Genomic DNA, 24,315 nt, shown 5'->3' on the forward strand with positions numbered 1-24,315 from the left:
AATCGTAAGCGAGTTATTATAACACAGATGTTTCACATTTATAATAAACAACAATACATACAAATATAAAATAAAAAAAAGAATAAAAAATGATTCTAAATCTTCACATTATATAGTGTCTCTAAATTAATATCTTAGGTAAAACCTCTTACAACATTAAAATCATTTTTTATGGAACAAAATGAGAACACAACCAAATAAATATGTTAATTAAAAATACACATATCTAATTAATTTTATATAAATATATTTTATATTGCAAATCTTAGTTAACTATAAGTTATTTTCTTAACCCTACGACTATCAAAATATGATGACTTTTTTTGAATCTTAATAGAAAATACTAGATCTTTTTACACAATTCATAAACTCATTTTCATAAATGTAAAAAAAAAAATTCAAAAATATTATTTATTTAAGGCTACCGCAAAAATATATTTATGTCATTGAATAGAAGTATGATAAAGAAAGAAGTGTGATCAGTAAATAGCAAACTAGCATGATGTTTGTAGCATAATTATTACAAACCCAAGTCGAAGGTAAGATATAATTACCATCAAATGCTTTACATTTTAATGCCACATTTCACATGCATAAACTAAATGAACTTAAAATAATAAATTGCACAATTTATTTTGTTTCTATATATTGTGTGCTAAAATTTGTTGATATATTTTTTTAATAACTAGAAAAAGAAAACTTATTTATCACAGACTTCACGAAACTATGAGTACTAAAAATATGTAGTAATATAAAATTTTTAGACTTTCAATTTGTGATTGAGGTAGTATGGTAACCATTCATGAAGCCAAAAAATTTTAAACATCTCATCAGAATATATTGTCTATAAAAATACTACTATTTAAAAAATAACAATAATAAATAATGATAAGGATAAAATAAAATAAATTAAATTAAATAAATATTTTTATCACCAATATCATGACTAGAAAGATCTAATATGGAATCACATATCAGTAAACTTTATGGACCGGCTCTAAAATGGTTTATAAAACCAATGCAATCGCAATCCTTTTACAAATTATATTTAAAATAAAGTGTGTTAATTCATCGAAGTTTCACAGATTATAATATGGCTGTATCTGCCACATTATATTAAATTTGTCAGCTTAATATTCATCATTTTAAAATAATCCCTTATGTACATTGAATATTTATATCTTCTAAATGTTTACATCTTCTAAGTCTGAATAAGCTACAGCAAATATGGAATGTTTATTCCTATCTACATATGTATATAAAAATGGCATGAATCAGAAAATAATTTGAAAAACAGCTGGATGTCAGCATCCAACATCCAGCTGTTTAAACTTTATAGTAGAATTTTCTACGATTTAATTAAGTTTAAAAACAACGTGTCTCTATAATAAAATATAAAATTTGCAGATGGCATGCTATGCATTGCAGGTTTTTTGTTCTAAATTTAAGTTGTTTCAAATATACGCATTTTATTTAATATAAAATATTTTATGCAGCAGATTTACTGCTAAGCTTTAAAATGCGTAAGTGTAATATATTATACGCATGACTAACTAAATCTATATGCAGTACATATTATTTTCATTGATAATATTAACTAATGACTGTGGTTATCCTATTTGGAAGTTTGTGACTATAGTATATAAGCAAAGTGAAACTAAATGTATATATTATGTAGGCATATTGTAAATTAAATCATTTTTAATATTTATTCCCTCAAAAAATATGAAGCAAATAAATAAAATCAATCTCAAAACGCATCTTTTGCGGCCGACACGAAAGCCATAAAATCAGCGCCCTGAAGCGAGGGGACGTCCGAAGCGTTCCCCATATCACTCATTCAGGAGAGTAAAGACTGCCCTCCACCTCCTCCAGGAGGTTGTGGGAGAGGCGTAGGTGTAGCCACCTGAGCACCTACAAGTGTGGTAACAAATATTGAAAGTTGATTGAAATATTCCAGTAATGTCTAAGAATAATAAATACACGAAAGCAAAATAAACTACAATGGTACCCCGACATACAGGTGACCTGATATTGTCTGGCATATGAACAAAATTTAAGATACATACAAGCATTGAGCAAAGTTTTCTCGAAAAATGTTAATAACAAAATGAAAATATGAAAAGTTTCATCATTTGTAACAATGATTTCCCTACCATGGAAATATTTTAGCTACTTAATTATAGTAAATTATTTTATAATATTATTAATTCTGTAGTAATGATTTACCCAAGAATATATTGAGGATTATTATTATTATTATTTTTTTTTTTTATTTTCATTCTGCAATCTATAAAAATAATTATATTTAGCATTAATTGAGGATTATTTTAACGTTTAAAATTTTAAGTATGCGTTAATATAGAGCTAAAAACCTGCGTTTGCTAAAAACTAATCACATGCTCTCCCAATCATTACAAATTGAATGTTTTTTAGATAATTCAAATCGGATACTCCATTCTCTCAAAAACTCGATTTGTATTTTCTGTACTCTTTGCTCCGTATCACCGTAATGGTTGGACCTGCCTTTGCCAAAAACTAATCAGCACATTTCCCTATCAATAGGAACGATTCAAATCGGTTGATCGGTGCGCCCGAAAACGTGGAGGAAAAAATACGGACATACAAAATACACACACACACACACACACACACATACATTTTAAAGATATGCAAAAATTTTCATTTTCGATTTTCGGCCCGTTACCCCACGGGAAGTTAAAAGTATTCATTTGAGCAACATTGCAAACATATTTTGCCTAATTAAAACAAATAAATAATTCCTAAAATCAATTAAATTAAATATGAGTGAATACCTTGCAAAACATGTGCTGTTATCATTGAAGTCTGATTTGACACACTGGTAGTATTATTCTGGTGATTACTTGCACTTTGAGGAGTAGGATTACTCCCATTACCAGACGTTGGACCAGATTGCTGGCTGAGTTCTGCCTTGACCCGGCGCGCTATATGCGACCGGGTGTGTTTGCGCAAGTGATCTTTGCGATAGAAACCTAGGTGACATTAATACATTACTACAAAAATAAAAATTAATAAAGAGATAAAAATTACAAACCTATTTGCTTCAACTTTCAATTTATACAATAAACTAATAACTAATTACATAATTGTATTTTATGCATGAATTTCAAGTAAATTTTTGAATAGTAAGTAATTACCTTTAATTAAATAAATTACCTTTTCCACACTCTGGACAAATATGTCGCTTTTCTCCAGAATGAATGACAAAATGAAGAGTCAATTGTTCCTTGCGTTTAAACGCTTTCAAGCAAACAGTGCATACGTAAGGTCGTTCAGGGTTATGAGATTGTTTATGCCTGGTCAAATGATCTTTTCTTTTTAAAGCAGCATTACAAATATCACAAACAAATCTGTTTAAGAAAATGCAAATAAATAAAATTTAATTAATGTGTTTATATATAAATGAAGACTTTAAGTGGTGTTTACCTTCGTTCTAATGTATGACCAACAAGATGTTGCTCCAGCAATTCTTTCTCTGGGTAAGCCATTTGGCACTCAGGACAGCAATATAATGTAGAACCATCTAACGCAGTTGTCAACCGAATTTCTCCTGGTTTAGGTCGAGGTTTTTTTTCCTATACGAGTTAATATTGAAATACTACTATTCACATCTGAATTAAAAACTAATCATGTCATTTCTAATTATTTATGATTGAAATATATAAATTTTTAAGTAAACATATATATATATATATATATATATATATATATATATGATAGTTTTGTCGACGTTGATACATATTTGTAATATTTTTGCAGCCCAACCATCAAATTAAAAAAAAGATTAAATAACAAAATTATTTATTCCATTAAACGTTTCGCCACTTGATGTGTGTCATCATTCAGTAAACTAAAAAACATATAACATAAACACACAGTTGATGATAAATATAAATATATAAAAGGAGGAAATTATACATAACAAACCAGGAAAAACAACAGAAAACATTAATTATGATGTAAAATTGATTGAACACTGATATGTGTAAAATAATAAAATACTATTTTAAACAAACGAGAAATAGGAGGAGCACATATTGCCCTCCTATATTTGATGTTATTGATAGCATTGCATTGTGCGCACTGTTCAAGGTTAAAAGTACACCGCAGTACGAAAGGGGAAAGAGAAACAGAGAAGAAATATAATAATAAAATATAATTTCCTCCTTTTATATATTTATATTTATCATCAACTGTGTATTTATGTTATATGTTTTTCAGATTACTGAATGATGACACGGTTCGACGGTTGGGCTGCAAAAATATTACAAATATATATATATATATATATATATATATATATATATATAATATAATTTTAAATACCTTTGGAGCCTTTTTCTTCTTTTTTTTCTTAGCCGGTGCATTATCAGTTGTTGTACTGGTGTTGTTCACAACCAAGTTCATGTTACTTGTACCATTTCCAACCAGATTTAAGTTTGAGCTCTGACTAACAACACCAACAAGATCTGCTTGCTGATTATTAAGGCTTTCCTTTTTAATGCTCTCCGCAGAGTATTTCAGAAAATGATGCAGAGACAATGGTAATGTAGATGCTGGCAGATGTGATAAGTAGTCAGCGACAGTGGAGCCTGGTGCAGCTAAACTCTGCCATGTTGCTGGCATCGCAGTTGATTGATTATGATGGTGAATTGATTGTTGATGCATAGCTGTGTAGTAAATGAGTTCAATAAATTTCAAACATAATAGTTTACTTAATATACATTTTAATTTTGAAATTCATAAATTATAACTTAAGGGTGAAATAAACTAAATAATCTCATCTCATCAAAACTAAAAACACCATTATAAATACTTTGTCCAAAATTAATTAAATAAATTAAATAAATCAATTTTCTACATGAGTAGATTTACCATTATTATATTCATTTTCTCCACTGGCAGGTCTATCATCTTGCTGTTCTCGTTCCTGTTTCACTGATTTATCATGCCTTCTATCTTTATTCGCTTCAGGTAACTGTCCACTAGCTTGCATTATAGCACATAAGTCCTGTGCAATCTCATTTCCATTTTGTCCAGAACCTGCCTGGTTGTGATAATTTGAATTGTTAATTTGTGTGCGCCCTTTATCTTCTGTGCGATTTTGTACATGCATCTGAAAATTTTGCTTTAATATAAATGTTCAAGTAATGTAAAATAGAAACTTATTTAAAATAAAACTAATTCTTCAATAGTTGAAAAAATAACTTAAAGAGTTAATAGCTACTATTTCATTTATTATAGTTTTTAGCAGATATGATAAATATCTAAATAATCATCCACCCAACATTTTTAATATATTTTAAAATCTAAACTATGACATAAATAAATTTTAAAAATTTTGTTAAATAACATACCTGAGAATTTTGTTGAATATTATTGGGTTGCGAATAGGGAACTGCTATATTCGCTGATGGTGTGTATTGATGAGTAATATTCGAAGCAGATGTGTGGTATTTGGAAGTTGAAACTAAATATAAAATTTTGGATTAAAAATAGAAAAATTCAACTTCATAATTACTGTAATAATAAAATTAAATAAAAATCGGACTTGATATTAAGAGATGATAAGTATAATGCATAATGATACACATAATGAATACATGTATGTATCAAATTCAAGCGATTACATTTGCTTATTGTACAAATACAAAATAAGGTTTTCAATATGCTGATAATAATTCCGATCAATTTAATATCTCACCATTATTCATCATATTGTGTTGGCTTGTATTAGTATTATTAGAACTAACAATTGTTCCAGCATCAGTCTGTCTGAATTTTCCCATATTAACGGGGACTCCTAAAGGAGTATGGTGTTGATTAAAATGGGCCATATTGGCAGTATGGTAACGATTAGTACCATCTTGTGTCATTAAAGAGCTAGTTCCATCATGAGTAAACTTTGCAGCAAATTGGTGTATGGAAGGAATTGTGGCCGGAAAATGGCCCCCGAATGGAGAGAAATTCATTGTTATGGAGTTTGTAGGTAATCTAAATCACCTGTAATGATATAAAAAATAGTTTAATATTCTTTAAGTATATGGCATCTACATTTATCACATTTAACATAATATATATTTAAGGAAAAAATAATTTATTTATTAATAAAGTTAAATAAATTTAGTAGAAAAATAATTAAGAAATCCAGATGTAAAATAGTATAAACATTATTCAAAATAACTAATTAATAAAATAAATATTAAAAGTGTATGACTAATTCCTTCAATTGTGTTTGTAGTTATACTAAACTAATAAGGTAATGAACAAATTACATAATAATAAAAGCAATCGGATTATAACAAAAGCAACGTTACTATAAGCTCTTTCGCTTGGCAAAAGTTAAACTTTTCGCAATGAAGGAGCTTAAAGCTCCGTATGAACGACGCTGTCGCCATCAAGTATTTTGTCATTTCCCATCCCATCCCATCGATTATAAAAGCTTTTACTTTTACCGGCTGTTTACGTTTTTATGAAAGGATCAATCAAGAACACAACACTCTCAAAAGCTGTTATTTAAGGAAAATATTATTGATAATTTATTTGACTCACCATTTCTATATAATAATTACTTTCTTTATTAGAAATATAATCACTTTAACAAGAGAATATTCAATACACACAAACACCACTTCAAATTGCAGCGAAGGGACATCTATTTCGCAAGGGTTGAAATAATAAAATGGCGTAGTGATTTCAAAATGGATAATGCAAAGATGGATAATGACATCATTTCAGCATAACGTATTTTATACTTATAAAGTAGAAAAAAATATATTTTAATACATTCCATCCATATAAAAAATTTCAAACCGAATTTAACCTTAATTAAAACAAAAATAAATGATACATGAGCTGATTCAACAGATGGAACCCCCAGCTCACTCAAGGACTGAAATATTTGTAGAACATACTAGTTAGCGGGTATATAACCATTAAAATATATTATTTTCTAATATTATCCAGGAATAAAACTGTCACTTGCTACGCTTAGAGAAATCGTTATCGTAAAGAATTAATAAAAACCATTTTGAAACTATGAAAATCTTTACTCAATTCAAATAGGATTCTAATGTGATACTAATAAGATTCCATACCAATATCCATGGATATAAAGGATCCAATAAGCTTATCATTGGATTGTTGTTTCTTCTCTTTTATATATATGGAATTAAATAAATTTTCACCCCTCGAGATGAATGTTACCCACTGAAATAAATTTTCATGTTTTTTCATAGATATTTGACTTTGTACCCTCGAAACCATTTGTTAATTAAAATACAATAAAGTTGAAAATATATTATTATAATGAAATTAGTTCATAATACTTAAATTTCACTTTCAATCATTTTTACCTCATATATTAAAAAAAAACTAACAAAAAACACTAAAACAACAAATGGTAACAAAGACCCGCAGAAAACAACCAACCACCTTTCATTTTATATAGTTTATATAAGTAGAACCAAAATAAAACTTAAAACAATTTTAATCTCATCATCATAATATGCTTAAATCCAATTAAAAATCAAATGTTATACAAACATTTTATATAAATCATTTTATTTTGTATCAATAAAAATATTTTAAGTACAAGCATGATTTAAGTAAATCAAACAATCCACCAGTACCCCAACGGGCTATTATAAATAATCTATTAAAAATATGAAATAAATAATTATGTTTATATATTTAGAATTCTCATTTTACTACACACAACCAAATCTTCATAAATGTGTACAATACTCACTTAAGAAAAGAAACATTGTTTGTTTATATATGATTACATGTCTTTACACTACCAATAAATTTATTATTTTGAAAGATGCATTGTTATGGAAAATATAATTATATATATATATATATATATATATATATATATCCTATTTCAGTAAAGATTCTGTTAAATTGAAAATTATATTACTTTATTCATCATTCTCATAAACAATTTGAAATGTTTACTTAATTACATATAGTAGAAATTTAACATAATATATATGTAATTAGTGGCAATCATCTAAATACATATATTACATATTTTTATGTACAGTTTATAAATATAAAATATATATTTATAAGTAACCTAAATATATTATTTTTTTCAATAAGAATATATTTTAAAATGCTTTTAATATGTAACAAAACTCGTCAAAGAATTCAATAAAATAAATCTGGCATTCAGTTTGAGCACTTGGCAATTACAACCTAGGTCATATCTTTGTCAATACAATCTAATAAAATTTTATAACAGTGATTTGGTCATAATACTATTTGATTAATATAATTAGATAAAAACATAATAATTACTTTAACTAATAATGATTGTTTCACTAAAGACATTTGTTTTCCTTTTTAGTAGAATTCATCTTGGCTTATAAGGATAATACTTTATTGTTGAGTATTATTTTAAGTGTATATATGTGCATATATACATCGTTGTAAAAATGTTTAATTAATTATATGATTTATGAACACTGTGCACGCCTAAGTAGCAAATTATAACTAAATATAATATTTATTTTCTCTAAAATTATATCACTACTAATATGCCTGCATTTTATTGTCCCAAATGGACATGCTTTCATAAAAATTGATAAAGTGGCATTAATAAAATTATAGCCTTGGTTAATAAATGGCATATTTGCAAACGGTATGTCAATAACGCCTTAATTGTATTTAAATAAAAAGTATTCATTAAATAATATAACTTTACTCTTACAATTAGAGCCACTGATAAATTTAGAGTAATTTACTAGTTTCATTCAATTTATGGACAATAGCAAAAAAAATTAATCTGAAACATCATATTGATAAAATCAAATATACAATAAAATATACCTATCTAGAAGAACACGCACGCCCATACCAGATATAAAAATACTTTTTTTAATCAATATAGATATTCTTTAAATTCAAGTATAATGTATCTTTTATATTATAGTTATGGATAGAACATACAAATTATTAATAGTGCAAAAAAGAAACTCTAAAGTATGCAGTAGCTCTTCATATAAATAAAACTTATAAAAAACCATTAATAAAATAAAAATGATTTTTAAAAAGAATATTGTCTATTTTATAAAATCCTACACCACAATTTTAAAAATGTAATGAGAAGTCAATATAAAACTACTTATTTCTTACATTTTCAGAAACAACTTTAAATTCTTTTGGTGTCTTGTATCAGTGGCGATGCATCAAACTCATTGCTCCTGTTTCAGCAGCGGAAGGTAATACAACTGTGCTCATGTTGGGGGAAGTACTTTCTGAACTTACAATGTTCTCTTCATGTGGATTCGGAGATGGTATTAATTGTGGAACAGTGATTTGTACAGGTAATGGTAAATTACTTGTAGGTACCTGGAACAAAATAAAGATCACCACATAAATATTTATATTTAAAATATGTAGTTTCTATGAAAATTGAAGGGCATCTTCTATTTAAAATATAATATTATGTAAAAGTTGCTTTTCTACTTTTATATATTTGAGAAGTATGTATTATTGAGAAGTATGTATTATTATTGATGTATGTATGATTGAGAAGTATGTATTTCTCTTATAGTTGGGACAGATTTGCAATGAACTACATATACTTATAAATATAAATTTTATCATTGAATTACCTGAATAGTTACATTATTTGGTAAGGTTATAGAATGTTGAGTTGGTTGTTGCATTTCTGAAGTATTGCTATTGCCTTCTGTAGGTTGTTGCTGGTTTGCAGCGGACTGTTGGGATTGCAGCATCATTTGTTCTTTCAATTTCCTTGTAACATGGGAACGTGCATGTTTTCTTAGATGATCCTTTCTATAAAAACCTACACCAAAAATATATATTTTTGTTATAGCATGTATGATACTATTTCCTATTGATTAATAATTTCTAATATTCATTCCCATAATTTTTAAGTTTTAATTAAATAAATATATATATATATATATATATATATATAGGGGCTGAAAATATATGTATATATATATATATATATATATATATATAGGGGCTGAAAAAATTTTTACAAATATATATATATATATATATATATATATATATATATATACATACATATAACTTCTTTCAGTTTAGATAAAAATACCTCAGGCAGTTAAATGAGTGGTCAGATCATTTAAAATTATAAAAAAACATTGTTAATAATAATCAAAACAAGCACTAATTTGTAACTGACCTTTGCCACATTCTTCACAAACTTCAGTCTTCTCTCCCGAATGTATAACAAAATGTAAATTCAAATGTTCTTTACGTTTGAAGCCCTTCATGCAAATAGAGCAAATAAACGGTCGATCAGGATTATGTCCTAATTTATGCCGTTCCAAATGTTCTTTTCGTTTCAAACCTGCACCACATATATCACAAATAAAACGACGTTCTATTTTGTGGCCAACTAAGTGTTGTTCTAAACATTCTTTCTCTGGATAGGCCATGTGACACTCTGGACAACAAAATAATGTGGTGCCGTCCAGAGCAGTTGCAATTTGTACTTGTCCTGGTTTTGGTCGCCTTGGTTTTGGAGGTTTCTTCTTGTATTTCTTTTTACGCTTGGGTTTATCTGTTGAACCGTCTATTAGAAATAAGTAAAATAAATTAGAAGTATGAATATGTAAAAATGTGTAAATATTTGAATTAGGAAAGAAAGATAATATAGATGATTCAAGATTACATTCTCATACATTGTATATATAAGAAAGTTAACAATTATAACAAAGGCTAAAAGAAATAAGAAATCTCAGCTCACCTTCTTGAGTTTCTGCTTCCTCCTGAGCATTATTATCTGGCAGGATATGGGTTTCAGGCAAAGCGCCACACAGGGGCGAACTCTCCACCAGTGACTCCCTCTTAATAGTCTCGGCCGAGAACTTGAGAAAATGGTGCAGAGACAGCGGCAGGGTCTGTGATGGCAAACGATTTAGATATTCGGCTAAATCGGTACCCGGCGCAGAAACAATCGACTGCCAACCGGGGGGCATCTGAGTAATACTTGTTGTTGTGGCACTACTAGAAGCCGTTGTATTGTTGCTTATCTGTGCGAATAAATTTCAAGGTTTTTCGAGCGGCAAAATTTCATTCGTTTAGGACATGAAATAACAAATTATCAAAAGTAACTACTGAATCTAGTCTTTCTTTTTACAAAATTAATTCAAATGATTAACTTAATAACAATTAAGAAAGGGCGGCTCATTTGTAAAAAACAATAAGTAAGTTTACAGATTGTTTTATTTAAACTTATAATTGTGTTGTTTAATATATACTACTAAAATATAAATTTTCAGAAAAACAATTAAAACAAACATTGTTGGATCAAAATCTATGTTTATGTTTTGTAATATATTTGCATCAAGCACTAAACTCACTATATAATTGTCTTATGCGTCTTATGAATAGTCAGGGGCCATATATAAGTAGAAAAATTACCATAATAAAATGCAGTATGCTTTTACCATGAACACTTAAAAAGAACTCCTTATCCTATACAGCTATAAGGCTATATTTTTGTATATAGAATAACTGTAGCCAGGAAAAGTTTTTGATTTTTAGAAGTTTTTTACAGTATTTTTGACTTAATGGGAGATTCAAAAAACCGAATAAGCATATTACCTTTTTGTAATAAAATTATATTTTTTCAAATATATTGAAAGAAACAATAACAAATTGAGAACAAAACGCACATACAACAACACCACAAACATTTGAGCACAATTACATGCTTCGTTTCATTGATAACACAAATTAAAATTTGCTTCAATTTGAAAAATAAAACGACAAAAACACAAAAGGAAGGATTTACAGGCCACAACATCAAGATTTATATATAAAGAATTTATGCCATCATAATTCAATAAATATGCTATATATATATATATATATATATACATATATATATATCATGCTAACCATTCCAATTCTAGCATGCACATATATTCTGCCACCAACATATATAAATGTTAGCATTAGCAATATAATTAAATATGTTAGCTTTCGAAATAAAGACATGAAAAATTAAATTTGACCCCTATTAAGCATATTGACTGTTTAAACCAAATTTTAAAATCAAAACGATTTTTATAATAAATAAAAAAGAAAGTACATCACATCTCACAAAAATAACACTTATTGAAAACTACAATCTTGTATATGTTTACATGAAACACACTAAACAATCTTTGAAAATTATACCATCTATTTTGATATACATTGTACAAAAAAACAATTCTAGTAAACAGTATTGTTTTTTCTTCTTACTATACATACAAAGTTCTTGTATAAATTTGTATAAATAGCATATTTAAAGTGCACATTTATTCTTTTCAAAGCGCAATAAAAACTTTCTAAGATTTATTATGTGTGGTATATATACATACCTCTTGTACAATTTCCTCTTTTATTTCTTGTTTTATTACAGTCTCATCTTTAATTTCAGTTTCTTCCTCTTCTTGCGGTTCACAATTTTGAATACTTAAACCACTATTGGCCAAAAGTTGCAAGTCCTGAGGTTGAATAGCAGCAACCACCGTCATGCCTGTGTTCCAGTTATAATTAAAATCAGCTCCATAATTATCTATTTAGTGAAATCGAAAGAAAAATCTTGCTAATACACTAATAATACTATTATATTGTGATCACCCTGTGCAGAGTAATAATTCTTTACTTAACAATTGTAATATTTTTGAATCAACATTGTACCTAGACCATATCATATCAATATTGTCACCCAATTTGATCCTTATGATCTGAATGATTTTCAAATGCATAATAGGCTTTTTGCATTTATTTAAGCTGTACTGAAGAACTTAGAAAAATATTTTTACTTAAAATATTGTTATCAAAAACTTGAACAGAAGATTTGAAAAAAAATTACTACTAAATATTTTATTAATAGTTATTAATATTTTTAATTGAACATAAATAGAAGGTACCTTCGGGCAGGCCTTGGTTACCAAGAATTTGCACTCCATCTCCTCCTTCTTGTGGATTGTATGCAACTGTCAATACTGTTGTGCCTTAAAATATAATTTAATAATAGTAAAAACATTATTATTTCATAACAGTATATAATAAGTAATTTAAAAAATGCATTTAGAATGTAAAATATATTCAGTATGTCTAAAAATTACCTTGTTGAAAAGTTTGTAAAGGTAAATGCATCTGAGCAACTTGATATTTTGGTTGCTGTACTTGTTGGGCAGCATTTGTATTCACTACTTGTATCTGAACAGTTTGTTGAGGTTCACCTAATAATTCATAAAAATAATGATGATTATATATTATAAGTTTAATTAAAGTAATGATTATTTCGATATATCACATATTATTTAAATATTAATGCAATTGCAATGAAAAAAAGACTGTAAGTGAATATAACAAGAAAAATATTCACCTGGTTTAGATCCTGGCATAGTTATAGGCAAGGTTATGAGAGTTTGAGTATTAGACGTAGGGACTTGATTTGTAGCAAAGTTAGTACCATCGACTGGTCTCAGATAATGTACACCTCCCTCACCCCCAGAGAGAACTCCCAAAACTTGTCCATTGGCTGATGCTATGTTCTGTGCAAATTTAGCGGTTGCAAACTGATGCACAGCACCAGTTGGTATTGTACCGGCAAACTGCCCCGTGAATGGAGTGAAATTCATGATTGATAGCCAAATGGATTACTGAAAAGAAATTTAAATATATTATTAGAGCTATTGATGTAAAATAGAAAATATTTGATAGGAATTTACAAATGTGTTATTATTACATTCTCCACTCAATTTGGAAATAAATATGATCGACGGAAAGCTATTTTTCAAGATCAGTTATGAGAGAATGAAATCTGTAATATTAAAAAAGAATTGAACAATTAATTGTGAGTAAATAAAATTATATTTGGCTCATAAACAAAAATATTAAGTTTATTTCTGTGCTAATTGTATTATTTCTTGAGCAATTTAATTACTTTTTTTAAATCTTGTATTATTTAAACAATAATTGGGGTTAAGGTATGCTCACAAAATAAATCAGTTGTCCTATCAGATTAATTATTCCACCTTTTGCATATTGAGTGGGGGTAAAAATGTTTCCATCACACCAGGCTACTAATTGTAAGGGAAAGAGCATTCAAAAACTCTTATAAAACATTTAATATTAAAATGTTAATGAATAGTCTTATAAATAGAATTTTTCACTATTTCCATGAATAATTTTTTTTTCAACATTTTGGTTTTCATAAATGTTAAAATTAGTGAACACTCACTAGTACTTAGATAGTTTAGAAAACATTCAAAGTGATTTTAATACAATCAAATAAAAAAGAAAGTAGCATGTAAAAGAAAGTAATAGTTAAGATATTCTTTTATAACGTTCATATACGAACGCATACGTAAACGTATACATATGCAATCGCGTTTAAGTAAGTTATCCATTTTCTAGATAATAAAATCAAATAATTTTATTTTAAACAGAGAAAAATTTTAGAGTATAGCAGTAATACACATATATTGCACCCATAAGGTTTTATGAGAATTGCAGTCTTCCATTTTAGAGATGACCTACTTACCTATTACAGAATACTTTTGAGATAATCTCAAACAACTTTCTCATTTTATTCTATAGTTAATACAATGACTATTCTTACGGTATATATAATTGCTACTATACGCACGTTACAAAATTATTTTCGTGGTTGCAATTAATAAACATATGAACTAAAATTATTTAAAAACCTTGTTTATATTTTATTATTAAGTAATTAAGTAGAAGGAGAATATGTTCGAAATGCTGAAATGTTTTTAATATCATTTGACAGCCACCATGTTGATGATGCAAGACATTTATGATGGAGTATTGAATACTAAAATAGGATCTGCAAAGACGCATTTTTTGATTATTTCTGATATTTAATATCGATGTTATGATAATAATAAATGCTTTTGGAAGTCAGGAAGCGAGCAATAGCGATCGCCTATAACTCTCGATGGGTTATTCACCCCCCTACTAAAAGCGAGCTGCTTGGCGTTCGCCGAGTTTGATCCCCACCTAGCAAAAACCAACCCCCACCATTTATTCAAGAAATATCTCAAAAATCTAAGCGCCCTTTACCTTACCTTAAATCAGTTCAAAACATAGCACAGCGATTCCTCTTTAAAAACTAACTTTACACGTAGCCACAAGTAACGGTACACATGCCAGTGACTTCGGAAATATGTGCCTATATTTATAATTCAAGAAACAAGGCTCGTACCTCACTAATTAACACACACTGATTATTCATAAAACTTATTAATGTTCATATATAATTTTTATTAATTTATTTAATTTTTCTACACATAATCCATGTTCACATACAAAATATGAGAATATATAATAACGGGGCCTTAATGGAAGATGACAAACATGCAGTACTGCCATGAAACACCTGCAGCTCTCTTTTCACTTGCGGTTCGACCAATCATTGATAGATGGCATGACGCTTTCGTTTTTCAAATATAAAATTAACATTGCTGTTGATATTTCCTTTTTCCGTAATATTCAAAATAGTTAATAAATATTAATAAATCCAACACATTAAGAACATATTTTTTTTAATATTGAAGATAGATAAATTAACAAATTTTCAAAAAGTTGCCGAATTAAAACATAATCCATTTAAAAATATAGAAAATAAATCAGATTTTTTATTTATTAAAATGATCATATATCATTCCACTGGATCCTCTTTGTTTTTAAAGATAAGCTAATTCGAGGCTCTAATTATATGTATTAAATACTGTTTTAAGAAAATATAACTACTTCTCATTTTTCAATATACCCATTAACTAACTTACCTGCCTGATAACTATATAATGAGTTTAGAAATATGTATATAGAATTAAATATAAATATGTAGAATATATATATATATATATATTTATATATATAATATTAATGTGTGCTATGCCCTAGAGCAGGTTCATAAGCTGATTAAGCTTCATCTCAAGTCCGAATAGAATTATGTGAGAGATTTCGCATTGCCTTTTACACTGCAGTATTTTGAAGTAGAAATTTATATTTGATCGAAATTTTCAAGTGAAAATTTATATCATTGCAGCCTGATGTCAAATTGAGAAATGATGAAATTTTTTTCCTACTGAAGATGACTCCGGTCTAGTATTTGAAAAGCACACAACAAATCTTAGAATTTCTAATTTGTTTTCATTTTTATTTTGGAAGAATTGGCTGCAATCATTTTAAGGAATGTGTTTCTTTGATGAATAAACAATTCTCAAGATTTGTATATGAAGCATTATTATAATATAGACGATTCAGTATTTTACCTATTTGTACATACTTTAAGTATTAGGCTTAATTTCAATTTTGCTCTTACATGAAATTAGGATAGAACATTTCAATGTTCTTATGATTTAGTTTAACCTTGCTACAAAAAATAATATATAGAAACAATCTACCTAACTTTTATTTTAGTATTAGAACAGAGTATTTTAAATGTCTTTTAGTTTTTGGAATAATTCATTGGAATAATAATAGAGGATGTATAAGGTTTGTTCTGGTTTGTTTAAAGAATTTCTGTTTTTAGCAAAATAATATTGAAAAACCATATTATTCAAAATAATTTATAAGATTAATAAATACTTGATATAATTAATTATAATAACTTAAATCCAGTATGTAATCATTTGTACCACTATCCGAATTGAAAGGCACCATTCCTTTGCATTCGTTCCATATATAACTCAAATAACACTTTATTATTTTGATAGTAAAAAGGGTTTTGTGAGGCATTTAAATCTGGATTATAACCATTTGTAACTGGTGCATCTGATTTCACATTGTTTTCTCGTGATGGCACTGATGAATTATTCGAGTTTTGGTTTATCTTCATAAAATTACTTGCACTATTATGTATATGTAGGTTATTTATACGTTTTGACAGGGGCATTGAAGCATCATTCAAATCTTCATCTCTTGATCTCTTTCTGTAGAAGTAAATAATGATAAGAAACATACTGTTTACTATATTAGGACATTCTTACATGAAGTAATTCAATACCTATTTTCTGCCGTCATTTTCATAACATTTTTATTATTGAATAGATAAAATTATTTTTATAGTGTTTATTGATAATGAACTGCTAGGCCACATTTATAATTGACAATTAGAAGTTAAAAATGTATTTTAAATTTTAAATGGATTAGTAGTATATGAGTAGTATTGTCATTACAAGCTGTCAAATTATTTTAGAAACAAACCATCGCACACGAGCGTCATCTGACATCAACTCAGATGAATAACGTAAAATATTTAAGCCAATTTAAGCTATTTAAGAATACAAATTGCAAATTTCAGCCAAATACTGTAATTATGTAAAAAATCATAAAGGATTTAAATAATTTATATTGTCACAATCAGAAAAAAATTAACATATCAAACATGCATTTTCAGAATTTATTTTACCTGATGTACTATTGTGAGAAGTTATGAGGACCACGAAAAATTTCCAATCACCTGATTTCCCCTTAAATGAGGCCTTACTTAAAAAATCTTATTGCATTAATTATTGCAATTTTTTTCAAAACAAGTATTTTTTGTATTGAATATTCTGTAACTAAATTAAATTTGAAAATTGTATGAAGTACATATATATATTGTTTTAGCGATTTTATTTAGGCAAATACTTGGGGTTTAATTTTAATAATAATAAATTATTTATATTAATTGGAATATATGTTTAGTTGTAAATTATGCATTAGAATAGTTCTGAAAATAACACATGATTTCGAAATTGATATATTTGATCAAAAGGAAATCCTGAAAGAAAATGAGTAAAGTAAATAAAAGATACAAATATTTTTTATAATTGTAATAATTCATAGTTTATCTTACAAATTACAAACATGAAGTCAAGCCGTTTGATCCAATATGAATATTGTTGGATATAAATATCGATGATCCAAATACAAGTCTGTTGATCAAACCTTCAAGTGATATAATACAAAAATTATGCTGGAATGCTTTGGGTAGGAACTCTTATCCCGATTAAAATGACGAGATAAAAATAAAAACAGCAAATATGCATAAAATGAGGATGATGTAGATGAAATAAAGATGTTAATATTAATTAATGATGTTAATGAACACTTTTCTTAGAAGCACTTCCTGTGTACAATTGATGGGCCAGATTCATCATATTCCTGCTTTGAAATCCACATCTGTTGGAAGGTGGATAGGGATGCTAAGATGGATCCACCGATCCAGACGGAGTATTTCCTCTCTGGTGGGGCAATGATTTTGATTTTCATGGTTGATGGAGCTAATGCGGTGATTTCCTTTTGCATACGGTCAGCAATTCCTGGGTACATGGTGGTGCCTCCAGATAATACTGTGTTGGCGTACAAGTCTTTACGGATATCAACATCACATTTCATTATGGAGTTGTAAGTGGTTTCATGAATTCCACAGGCTTCCATTCCCAAGAATGATGGCTGGAAGAGAGCTTCTGGGCACCTGAACCTTTCATTTCCAATGGTGATGACTTGACCATCAGGAAGTTCGTATGATTTTTCTAAAGATGAAGAGCTGGCAGCGGTGGCCATTTCTTGTTCGAAGTCCAAAGCTACATAGCACAATTTTTCTTTAATATCACGGACAATTTCTCTTTCGGCAGTAGTGGTGAAGGAGTATCCACGTTCAGTTAAGATTTTCATTAAATAATCAGTTAAGTCACGGCCAGCCAAGTCCAAACGCAAGATAGCGTGAGGGAGGGCGTATCCTTCATAGATTGGTACAGTGTGAGAAACACCATCACCAGAATCCAAGACAATACCAGTGGTACGACCAGAAGCGTACAATGACAGGACAGCCTGGATGGCAACGTACATGGCAGGAGTGTTGAAGGTTTCAAACATAATTTGGGTCATCTTTTCCCTGGGAACGAAATACATAAATTAGACACAGGCATAGATTAAAATAAGAAAAATGAAATCCTATTTGATATTTACCTGTTTGCTTTAGGATTCAATGGGGCTTCTGTGAGGAGAACAGGGTGTTCTTCTGGGGCAACTCGGAGTTCATTGTAGAAGGTGTGATGCCAGATTTTTTCCATATCATCCCAGTTTGTGACAATACCGTGTTCAATTGGGTATTTCAATGTGAGGATACCTCTTTTGCTTTGTGCTTCATCACCAACATAACTGTCTTTTTGTCCCATGCCGACCATCACACCTTGATGACGGGGGCGCCCAACAATTGATGGGAATACAGCTCGTGGAGCATCATCCCCAGCGAAACCGGCTTTGCACATACCAGATCCATTATCGACTACGAGGGCGGCAACTTCTTCGTCACACATTTTGAGTTAGTCTGCAAATAAAAAAAAAACACTAAATAAAAGCACAAACTTTGAGCACAACAAGTTAATCAGATCAGTTCTTAAGCAAATAAATAAAATATTAAAAGTAAGACCGTTGCTTAAGATCAAGATAAAGTAAAAATCTAATTTTAATCTAAATTTCACAAGAAAATGCGGATGGAATCTACTTCGGTTAATGGAATAAATGTGCTGAGCGTTAAAACATTTCCGTAAAATAATGATCGTACGTGTTACGTGTGTAAAACTGTATAAAAATCAATCAAAAAACCGCACAAAAGATTCTAAATTGATTATGAACTACTATGCCAAACACCGATAATAATCCATGAGATTTGGTAAATAAAAATTCATAACCAAATAAGGTAAATGCAACACACGAGACACGTAAGACCGCACCCTTAAAACGTCGCCCACTTCAAGCACTATATCCAAAAATCGCACAAATTATCCAAAAATCACTGACACAAATCGATCACAATAATTGCACAATTACAAAATAATTAAAATTTACTTACATTTGGTTTATAAAAAATAAATTAAATAAATTAAATTAATTTGTGCACCAACTTAACACGGTGGCACGATGCTAATACTGCGAACACAAAAGCAGGAATGTCGACAAACGGCCACCGAATGGAGTATATAAAGTACTCATTACGTAACCCCTCTCCCCGCAATGCAGCCAACCAATGGGAAGCTTCTTTACCATATATGGTATTGCAATGCACCATGTTCAATATCAACTATTGTACAAATTTTATCTCATTTACCATTGAAATGCGATTAAAAAATTCAGAATTACCTTATTATCAATCATTTTACTTGGGATTCAATAATCGACACATACTTTTATATGGGAACATTCCAGTAAACGGTAATTTATTTTATTTAACTTACACATTTATAATATTTTCTGTACTTCGTGATTTGATATAGTGTTTATTGTAATATTTTTGGTATAGATTTTATATAGTTTACATTATAACCTTACTTATACTACAAATTGCGGATTTTATTTAATTTCTACATTTGTAAATTTTATTGCAATTCGTTTGATTTTTTACAAAAGCATACTAGGCTAGGATAACTCAGTGATCGATTTTCGTAAAAGTGCTTAGCTATTCTATTCTTATACGAGTTGTTCTAATTTTAGCCAAATCAAGTTGTACAAAAACCACTTGTTCTACGCACCTGTTAAAACGTTTACAAGATATTTCTTGGATGAAAGCCAATAAATTAAAGGGTTCTTAACTCAAATTAATTGACGCCTCAACAATAATTTACACCGGATAACCTCACTTTCATTAACCACTAAAATGGCTTGCGTAAATGGAATTACTTGGTTTAACTAATAATGCAATAACCTAATGCATTATAAACTACAACTAATTTGATGATTATTTATAATTTTTAAGCAACTTACCAAATTTTACACGTCACAACACTACTGCACAACACACAAAAGATGCGGTAAGTGAGAAATATTGCCGGTTGCTTCGAGGAAGCCGTGTTCAAAATGGACTCGTCGGGGATGTTATTTACTAGCTCATTTCTGAAACAAAATCATTATGGCCCTAAACTAGGAGAAATCCTTTGAATTTGGAGCTGAAAAGGTAAAAGTATGGGAATCTTGCAATAATATAATGCTTTGCAAGTCATATTATTCATATTTTATTGTTATAAAATCATGTTTTCTAGCGGGCATTCCCCTCGAGTAGAATGGACTCGTCCATGCCCCTCCATGCCGAGTCTTGCCATATATGGGCATAAAGTGAATAGAACGATCTGATTGGCCAGAGTGCGGCTGACTAAACTGCCGTTGAATCTTTGATAGCGCCAAGTTCAAAGTTTCTAATATTTGATATTAATTTATATTATGTATTTAATTTGGTTTTTGTAATAAATAATGAATATATAATTAGCAATGCTCTCTGAAACTTTATGCAACGTATTCTATCTCTTAATACAGCAACAGCATCAGTTTGAAATTTGTACCTGCAAATAAAATGTTTTAAATGGTACTGATGGCCTATAATAATAGGCAAAAACTATTACAGGTAAAATACCTGTGACGTGTTCAAAGCACTTCAAAATTGTTCAAATTGATTACCAGAATTTATACTAATGTATTAACTTATTAAAACTTGTTCATAAAAAGATTTTGCAAAAAATCAATTTTTAACAAGCAGGTACATTTTAATAATGTTAAACTGAATTATAATATGTACAAATAATTAATAATGCAGATTTGTGACTGTCATAATTATTTTTCAGCAAAAATACTGCCGCTTGAGTTAACATTTTTACAAAATATTAAATATTTATTAAAATTATTTATTTACAAAAAAAATTAAATGCTTAAGTATATTTTTAATTTGGGCTATAATTAGATTTAATGTCGAGGTACTGCTGAGTTATGTGCTGATGGCAAAGCCAAAAATTTAACTTTTCGTGGCATGAGTCAAACACATCGGGCGTGTCTAAGGGCATGGTCATCCAGGCAGTCCTCGAAGAGCACCACAAAACCAAAAAAAAGTAATTAAGTTTTACTAACATCAATTAGTGATTAATTGTTTATATAATTAGTATCTAAAATATTACATAATTTACAGATAGGACTATTTTTTTCTATCAATCATTCTATTTAAAATACAATTAGTTCTTTTGATTTTATTGATATGAATTATGCAAAAATATTAACGAAGAACAAAATAATTAAAGAGATTTCTTAACCAGGCCGTATCATTTCGCGTGTTCTCAATAAGTAGATTGTACCTGCCTACCAAAGTTTTTAATACACTTTTTCAATTAGAAACCTGGCATTGTTACATTTATAAATAAATTTTGTGAGCGTATTAATTGAAACTGACATGAAATCTGTATGTTTAGATTGATACATAATTATATCATATACATAAAATTTAAAAATTATAATATCTGCACTAACAAAATAAATGTTAAAATTATAATGTATATAAATTTATAATTAAAATTGATAATAAAATATATCAAATGTACTGTTTAAATATATTTATAATTTTTTTAATGTGAAATACAGAATATTCTGTTTCATAACCCAAGATTATATTCCAGGAAAGATAACAATTAATCAATGTTTGCGCATCAGCTCTTCATAGCAAATTCAGTTCTAATCAAATATTTCAAAAGATTATTTCAAAAATAAATGTGTCAGAAGCATTTCCACATTTTGGAATTCCTACAAGTAGATTAGAAATATTATTATTCATTTCACATGAATATAACAGAAATTAAATAATATAAAGCGGCCATCTCCATTTTAGGAAATCCATTAAAATTTGCCATAATTACCCAGAAGAAATCGTTGAATTTTCTTTTAAGTAAAATGTAAACAATGTTATATAAAGGTACCCATTCTAAATTTTTATGACAATGCAAGTCTGAATGCACGTACACTTTTGTTTTCATTTGTTCGGACATCGAATAATAAATTTTGGATGACTGTTTTACAAACAGAAGTCCTTCACATAACTATTAAATAAAAAGTAAAATAAAATTCATGCCACATAACAAATCGTTGAATCATTATAATTAATAAATTTTTAATTAATTTCAGTCACCATATAACAAAATTCATTAATGTATAAATAAAATACGCATGTACCAATAAAAAGATTTTATTCAGGTATTAATAATAACTAATATACTACGAACTGGACGTATATATGTTTACAAGATAGTATATATTTGTACAAAAATATTGTTTTTATTTATTAAGAACTATGTAGATTAACAAAAGGGAACAATCTGATTTCAAATTAAATATTTTACAAGTAAAATTAATTTCTATGAATAAAGATATAATATGAAGGTATCATTAAACAAATTTTATTGGGGTATTGTTATAGCTAATAAACTATGAACTGGACTTACAATGTATACATAAATGTTATTATATATTCATATATATTAAATATTTTTTAAATAATTTAAATAATATTTCAATTACCGAATATCTACATGTAGGAATTGACCAGAAGGCTACTAATTTAGTTATATACACATTGTTATCATGGACAATCTATTCTATAAATATATAATAATATTTTATTATATTATAGTATTGCATTTGTATTAATAATTATGCTTATATAGTAAATAAATTTGATGCAAATTTAATTCTAATAATAAGTGTGTTTCATAACAAACTTGATTAATCCAATTAGAAATCCATTGAATACTATTTCATCAATTTTCTTATAAATATTTCTTTTCTCTTATGTCTGTTCATTTAAATTATTAATAGAATTTGTTTAAAGATTTTATAATAATTGAAATGTCTTATTTGAGACAATAACTAACTATTATTGGAAATTAAATAAAAACTATATTACTTTAATCTAGTTGAATGTACATTTGCAGGTCTTTGTAGTTAGTATGTAAAATAAAATCAGCATACTTTTTATTAAGCACAATACTTGTGTATTATTTTCGCATATTTTGATTTTAATTTACAAATCAATTATTATTTACCAATTAACTAACAAAAAATACAATGAAAATATATGTTTCATATATAAATGTTTAGTAGCATATAGATCATTAGTATAGGGTGCTGCGAGTTACCGGTACTTACATATCCAGGTATTAATTAAATTTAAAAGGAAGTATTTTTAAATTGCAAGTCAGTCTAGACAGTGACCGTTTCTCAAACTTTACAAAGGCATCCAGTAACTAATTGCAAAATGTGTAATAAACAAACTCAAAAAAATAAAATCAAACACACATATAAATGTAATTGTTGTAGCAAATATATAAATGTAATGCTCGTCTTGTATAAAAAATATTATTTGCATAAAAAAGATTTAGTTTGCTTTTAGGAATAATATAATAATAATAATAAATGGTAGTCTGTCCGAAGGCAGGT

The 24,315-nt window shown here is 28.1% G+C and overlaps 5 protein-coding genes across 10 annotated transcripts; 1 reads left to right on the top strand and 4 right to left on the bottom strand.

Annotated features, from left to right (window-relative positions):
* Positions 1-1,069: 1,069 nt before the first annotated feature.
* On the bottom strand, positions 1,070-6,717 carry LOC113372611 (zinc finger protein 37-like). Of its 2 annotated transcripts, none has more exons than XM_026612969.1 (9): positions 6,595-6,717; positions 5,747-6,045; positions 5,400-5,512; positions 4,918-5,158; positions 4,369-4,712; positions 3,469-3,617; positions 3,199-3,392; positions 2,817-3,014; positions 1,070-1,914 (listed from the first exon to the last, which is right to left on the bottom strand). In XM_026612969.1, exons 2-9 carry the CDS (start codon positions 6,012-6,014, stop codon positions 1,841-1,843), a joined length of 1,581 nt encoding a protein of 526 aa, XP_026468754.1. In that variant the 5' UTR covers positions 6,015-6,045; positions 6,595-6,717; the 3' UTR covers positions 1,070-1,840. The 2 variants fall into 2 exon arrangements, with proteins under 2 accessions (XP_026468754.1, XP_026468755.1); XM_026612970.1 differs by lacking the exon at positions 6,595-6,717 and adding an exon at positions 6,498-6,561.
* A 2,404-nt stretch (positions 6,718-9,121) lies between these two features.
* LOC113372300 (zinc finger protein with KRAB and SCAN domains 7-like) lies at positions 9,122-15,505 on the bottom strand. 4 transcript variants are annotated; one of them, XM_026612624.1, is made up of 9 exons: positions 15,147-15,505; positions 13,439-13,715; positions 13,176-13,292; positions 12,978-13,061; positions 12,423-12,619; positions 10,799-10,952; positions 10,232-10,624; positions 9,669-9,862; positions 9,122-9,402 (listed from the first exon to the last, which is right to left on the bottom strand). In XM_026612624.1, the coding sequence occupies exons 2-9, from the start codon at positions 13,692-13,694 to the stop codon at positions 9,226-9,228; spliced, it is 1,572 nt and encodes a 523-aa protein (XP_026468409.1). In that variant the 5' UTR covers positions 13,695-13,715; positions 15,147-15,505; the 3' UTR covers positions 9,122-9,225. The 4 variants fall into 4 exon arrangements, with proteins under 4 accessions (XP_026468409.1, XP_026468405.1, XP_026468407.1 ...); XM_026612620.1 differs by having other exon boundaries at positions 10,799-11,084; XM_026612622.1 differs by lacking the exon at positions 15,147-15,505 and adding an exon at positions 14,600-14,616 and having other exon boundaries at positions 10,799-11,084.
* Positions 15,506-16,723: 1,218 nt separating this feature from the next.
* LOC113373681 lies at positions 16,724-17,240 on the bottom strand. Its single transcript, XM_026613962.1, has 2 exons — positions 17,090-17,240; positions 16,724-17,015 (listed from the first exon to the last, which is right to left on the bottom strand). Exons 1-2 carry the CDS (start codon positions 17,110-17,112, stop codon positions 16,724-16,726), a joined length of 315 nt encoding a protein of 104 aa, XP_026469747.1. The 5' UTR covers positions 17,113-17,240.
* A 659-nt stretch (positions 17,241-17,899) lies between these two features.
* On the bottom strand, positions 17,900-20,949 carry LOC113372231 (actin-5C). Of its 2 annotated transcripts, none has more exons than XM_026612557.1 (3): positions 20,833-20,949; positions 19,039-19,399; positions 17,900-18,964 (listed from the first exon to the last, which is right to left on the bottom strand). In XM_026612557.1, the coding sequence occupies exons 2-3, from the start codon at positions 19,386-19,388 to the stop codon at positions 18,184-18,186; spliced, it is 1,131 nt and encodes a 376-aa protein (XP_026468342.1). In that variant the 5' UTR covers positions 19,389-19,399; positions 20,833-20,949; the 3' UTR covers positions 17,900-18,183. The 2 variants fall into 2 exon arrangements, with proteins under 2 accessions (XP_026468342.1, XP_026468341.1); XM_026612556.1 differs by lacking the exon at positions 20,833-20,949 and adding an exon at positions 19,925-20,048.
* Positions 20,007-20,926, top strand: LOC113372233. The gene is made up of 2 exons (XM_026612558.1): positions 20,007-20,283; positions 20,825-20,926. The coding sequence occupies exons 1-2, from the start codon at positions 20,022-20,024 to the stop codon at positions 20,881-20,883; spliced, it is 321 nt and encodes a 106-aa protein (XP_026468343.1). The 5' UTR covers positions 20,007-20,021; the 3' UTR covers positions 20,884-20,926.
* Positions 20,950-24,315: the final 3,366 nt, after the last annotated feature.

Source organism: Ctenocephalides felis, unplaced genomic scaffold, assembly GCF_003426905.1.
Source record: "Ctenocephalides felis isolate EL2017-DRISC unplaced genomic scaffold, ASM342690v1 CF-g0.4_SCAFFOLD_01604, whole genome shotgun sequence".
Classification (NCBI taxonomy): Eukaryota; Metazoa; Arthropoda; class Insecta; order Siphonaptera; family Pulicidae; genus Ctenocephalides; species Ctenocephalides felis.

Coding starts and splice junctions, on each gene's coding strand:
- LOC113372611 (XM_026612969.1), bottom strand. CDS start 6,014: ATGAATTTCTCTCCATTCGGGGGCCATTTTCCGGCCACAATTCCTTCC. Junction 4,713..4,917: donor AGAAAATGAATATAATAATG/GTAAATCTACTC, acceptor TTTACTACACAG/CTATGCATCAACAATCAATT. Junction 1,915..2,816: donor AACAGCACATGTTTTGCAAG/GTATTCACTCAT, acceptor CCACACTTGTAG/GTGCTCAGGTGGCTACACCT.
- LOC113372300 (XM_026612620.1), bottom strand. CDS start 13,694: ATGAATTTCACTCCATTCACGGGGCAGTTTGCCGGTACAATACCAACT. Junction 12,620..12,977: donor TAACCAAGGCCTGCCCGAAG/GTACCTTCTATT, acceptor TTCACTAAATAG/ATAATTATGGAGCTGATTTT. Junction 10,625..10,798: donor GGAAGCAGAAACTCAAGAAG/GTGAGCTGAGAT, acceptor TATTTCTAATAG/ACGGTTCAACAGATAAACCC.
- LOC113373681 (XM_026613962.1), bottom strand. CDS start 17,112: ATGAAAATGACGGCAGAAAATAG. Junction 17,016..17,089: donor AAAATGACGGCAGAAAATAG/GTATTGAATTAC, acceptor TTACTTCTACAG/AAAGAGATCAAGAGATGAAG.
- LOC113372231 (XM_026612557.1), bottom strand. CDS start 19,388: ATGTGTGACGAAGAAGTTGCCGCCCTCGTAGTCGATAATGGATCTGGT. Junction 18,965..19,038: donor TTGAATCCTAAAGCAAACAG/GTAAATATCAAA, acceptor TTTCGTTCCCAG/GGAAAAGATGACCCAAATTA.
- LOC113372233 (XM_026612558.1), top strand. CDS start 20,022: ATGTCGACAAACGGCCACCGAATGGAGTATATAAAGTACTCATTACGT. Junction 20,284..20,824: donor TGGGAACATTCCAGTAAACG/GTAATTTATTTT, acceptor ATAATTTTTAAG/CAACTTACCAAATTTTACAC.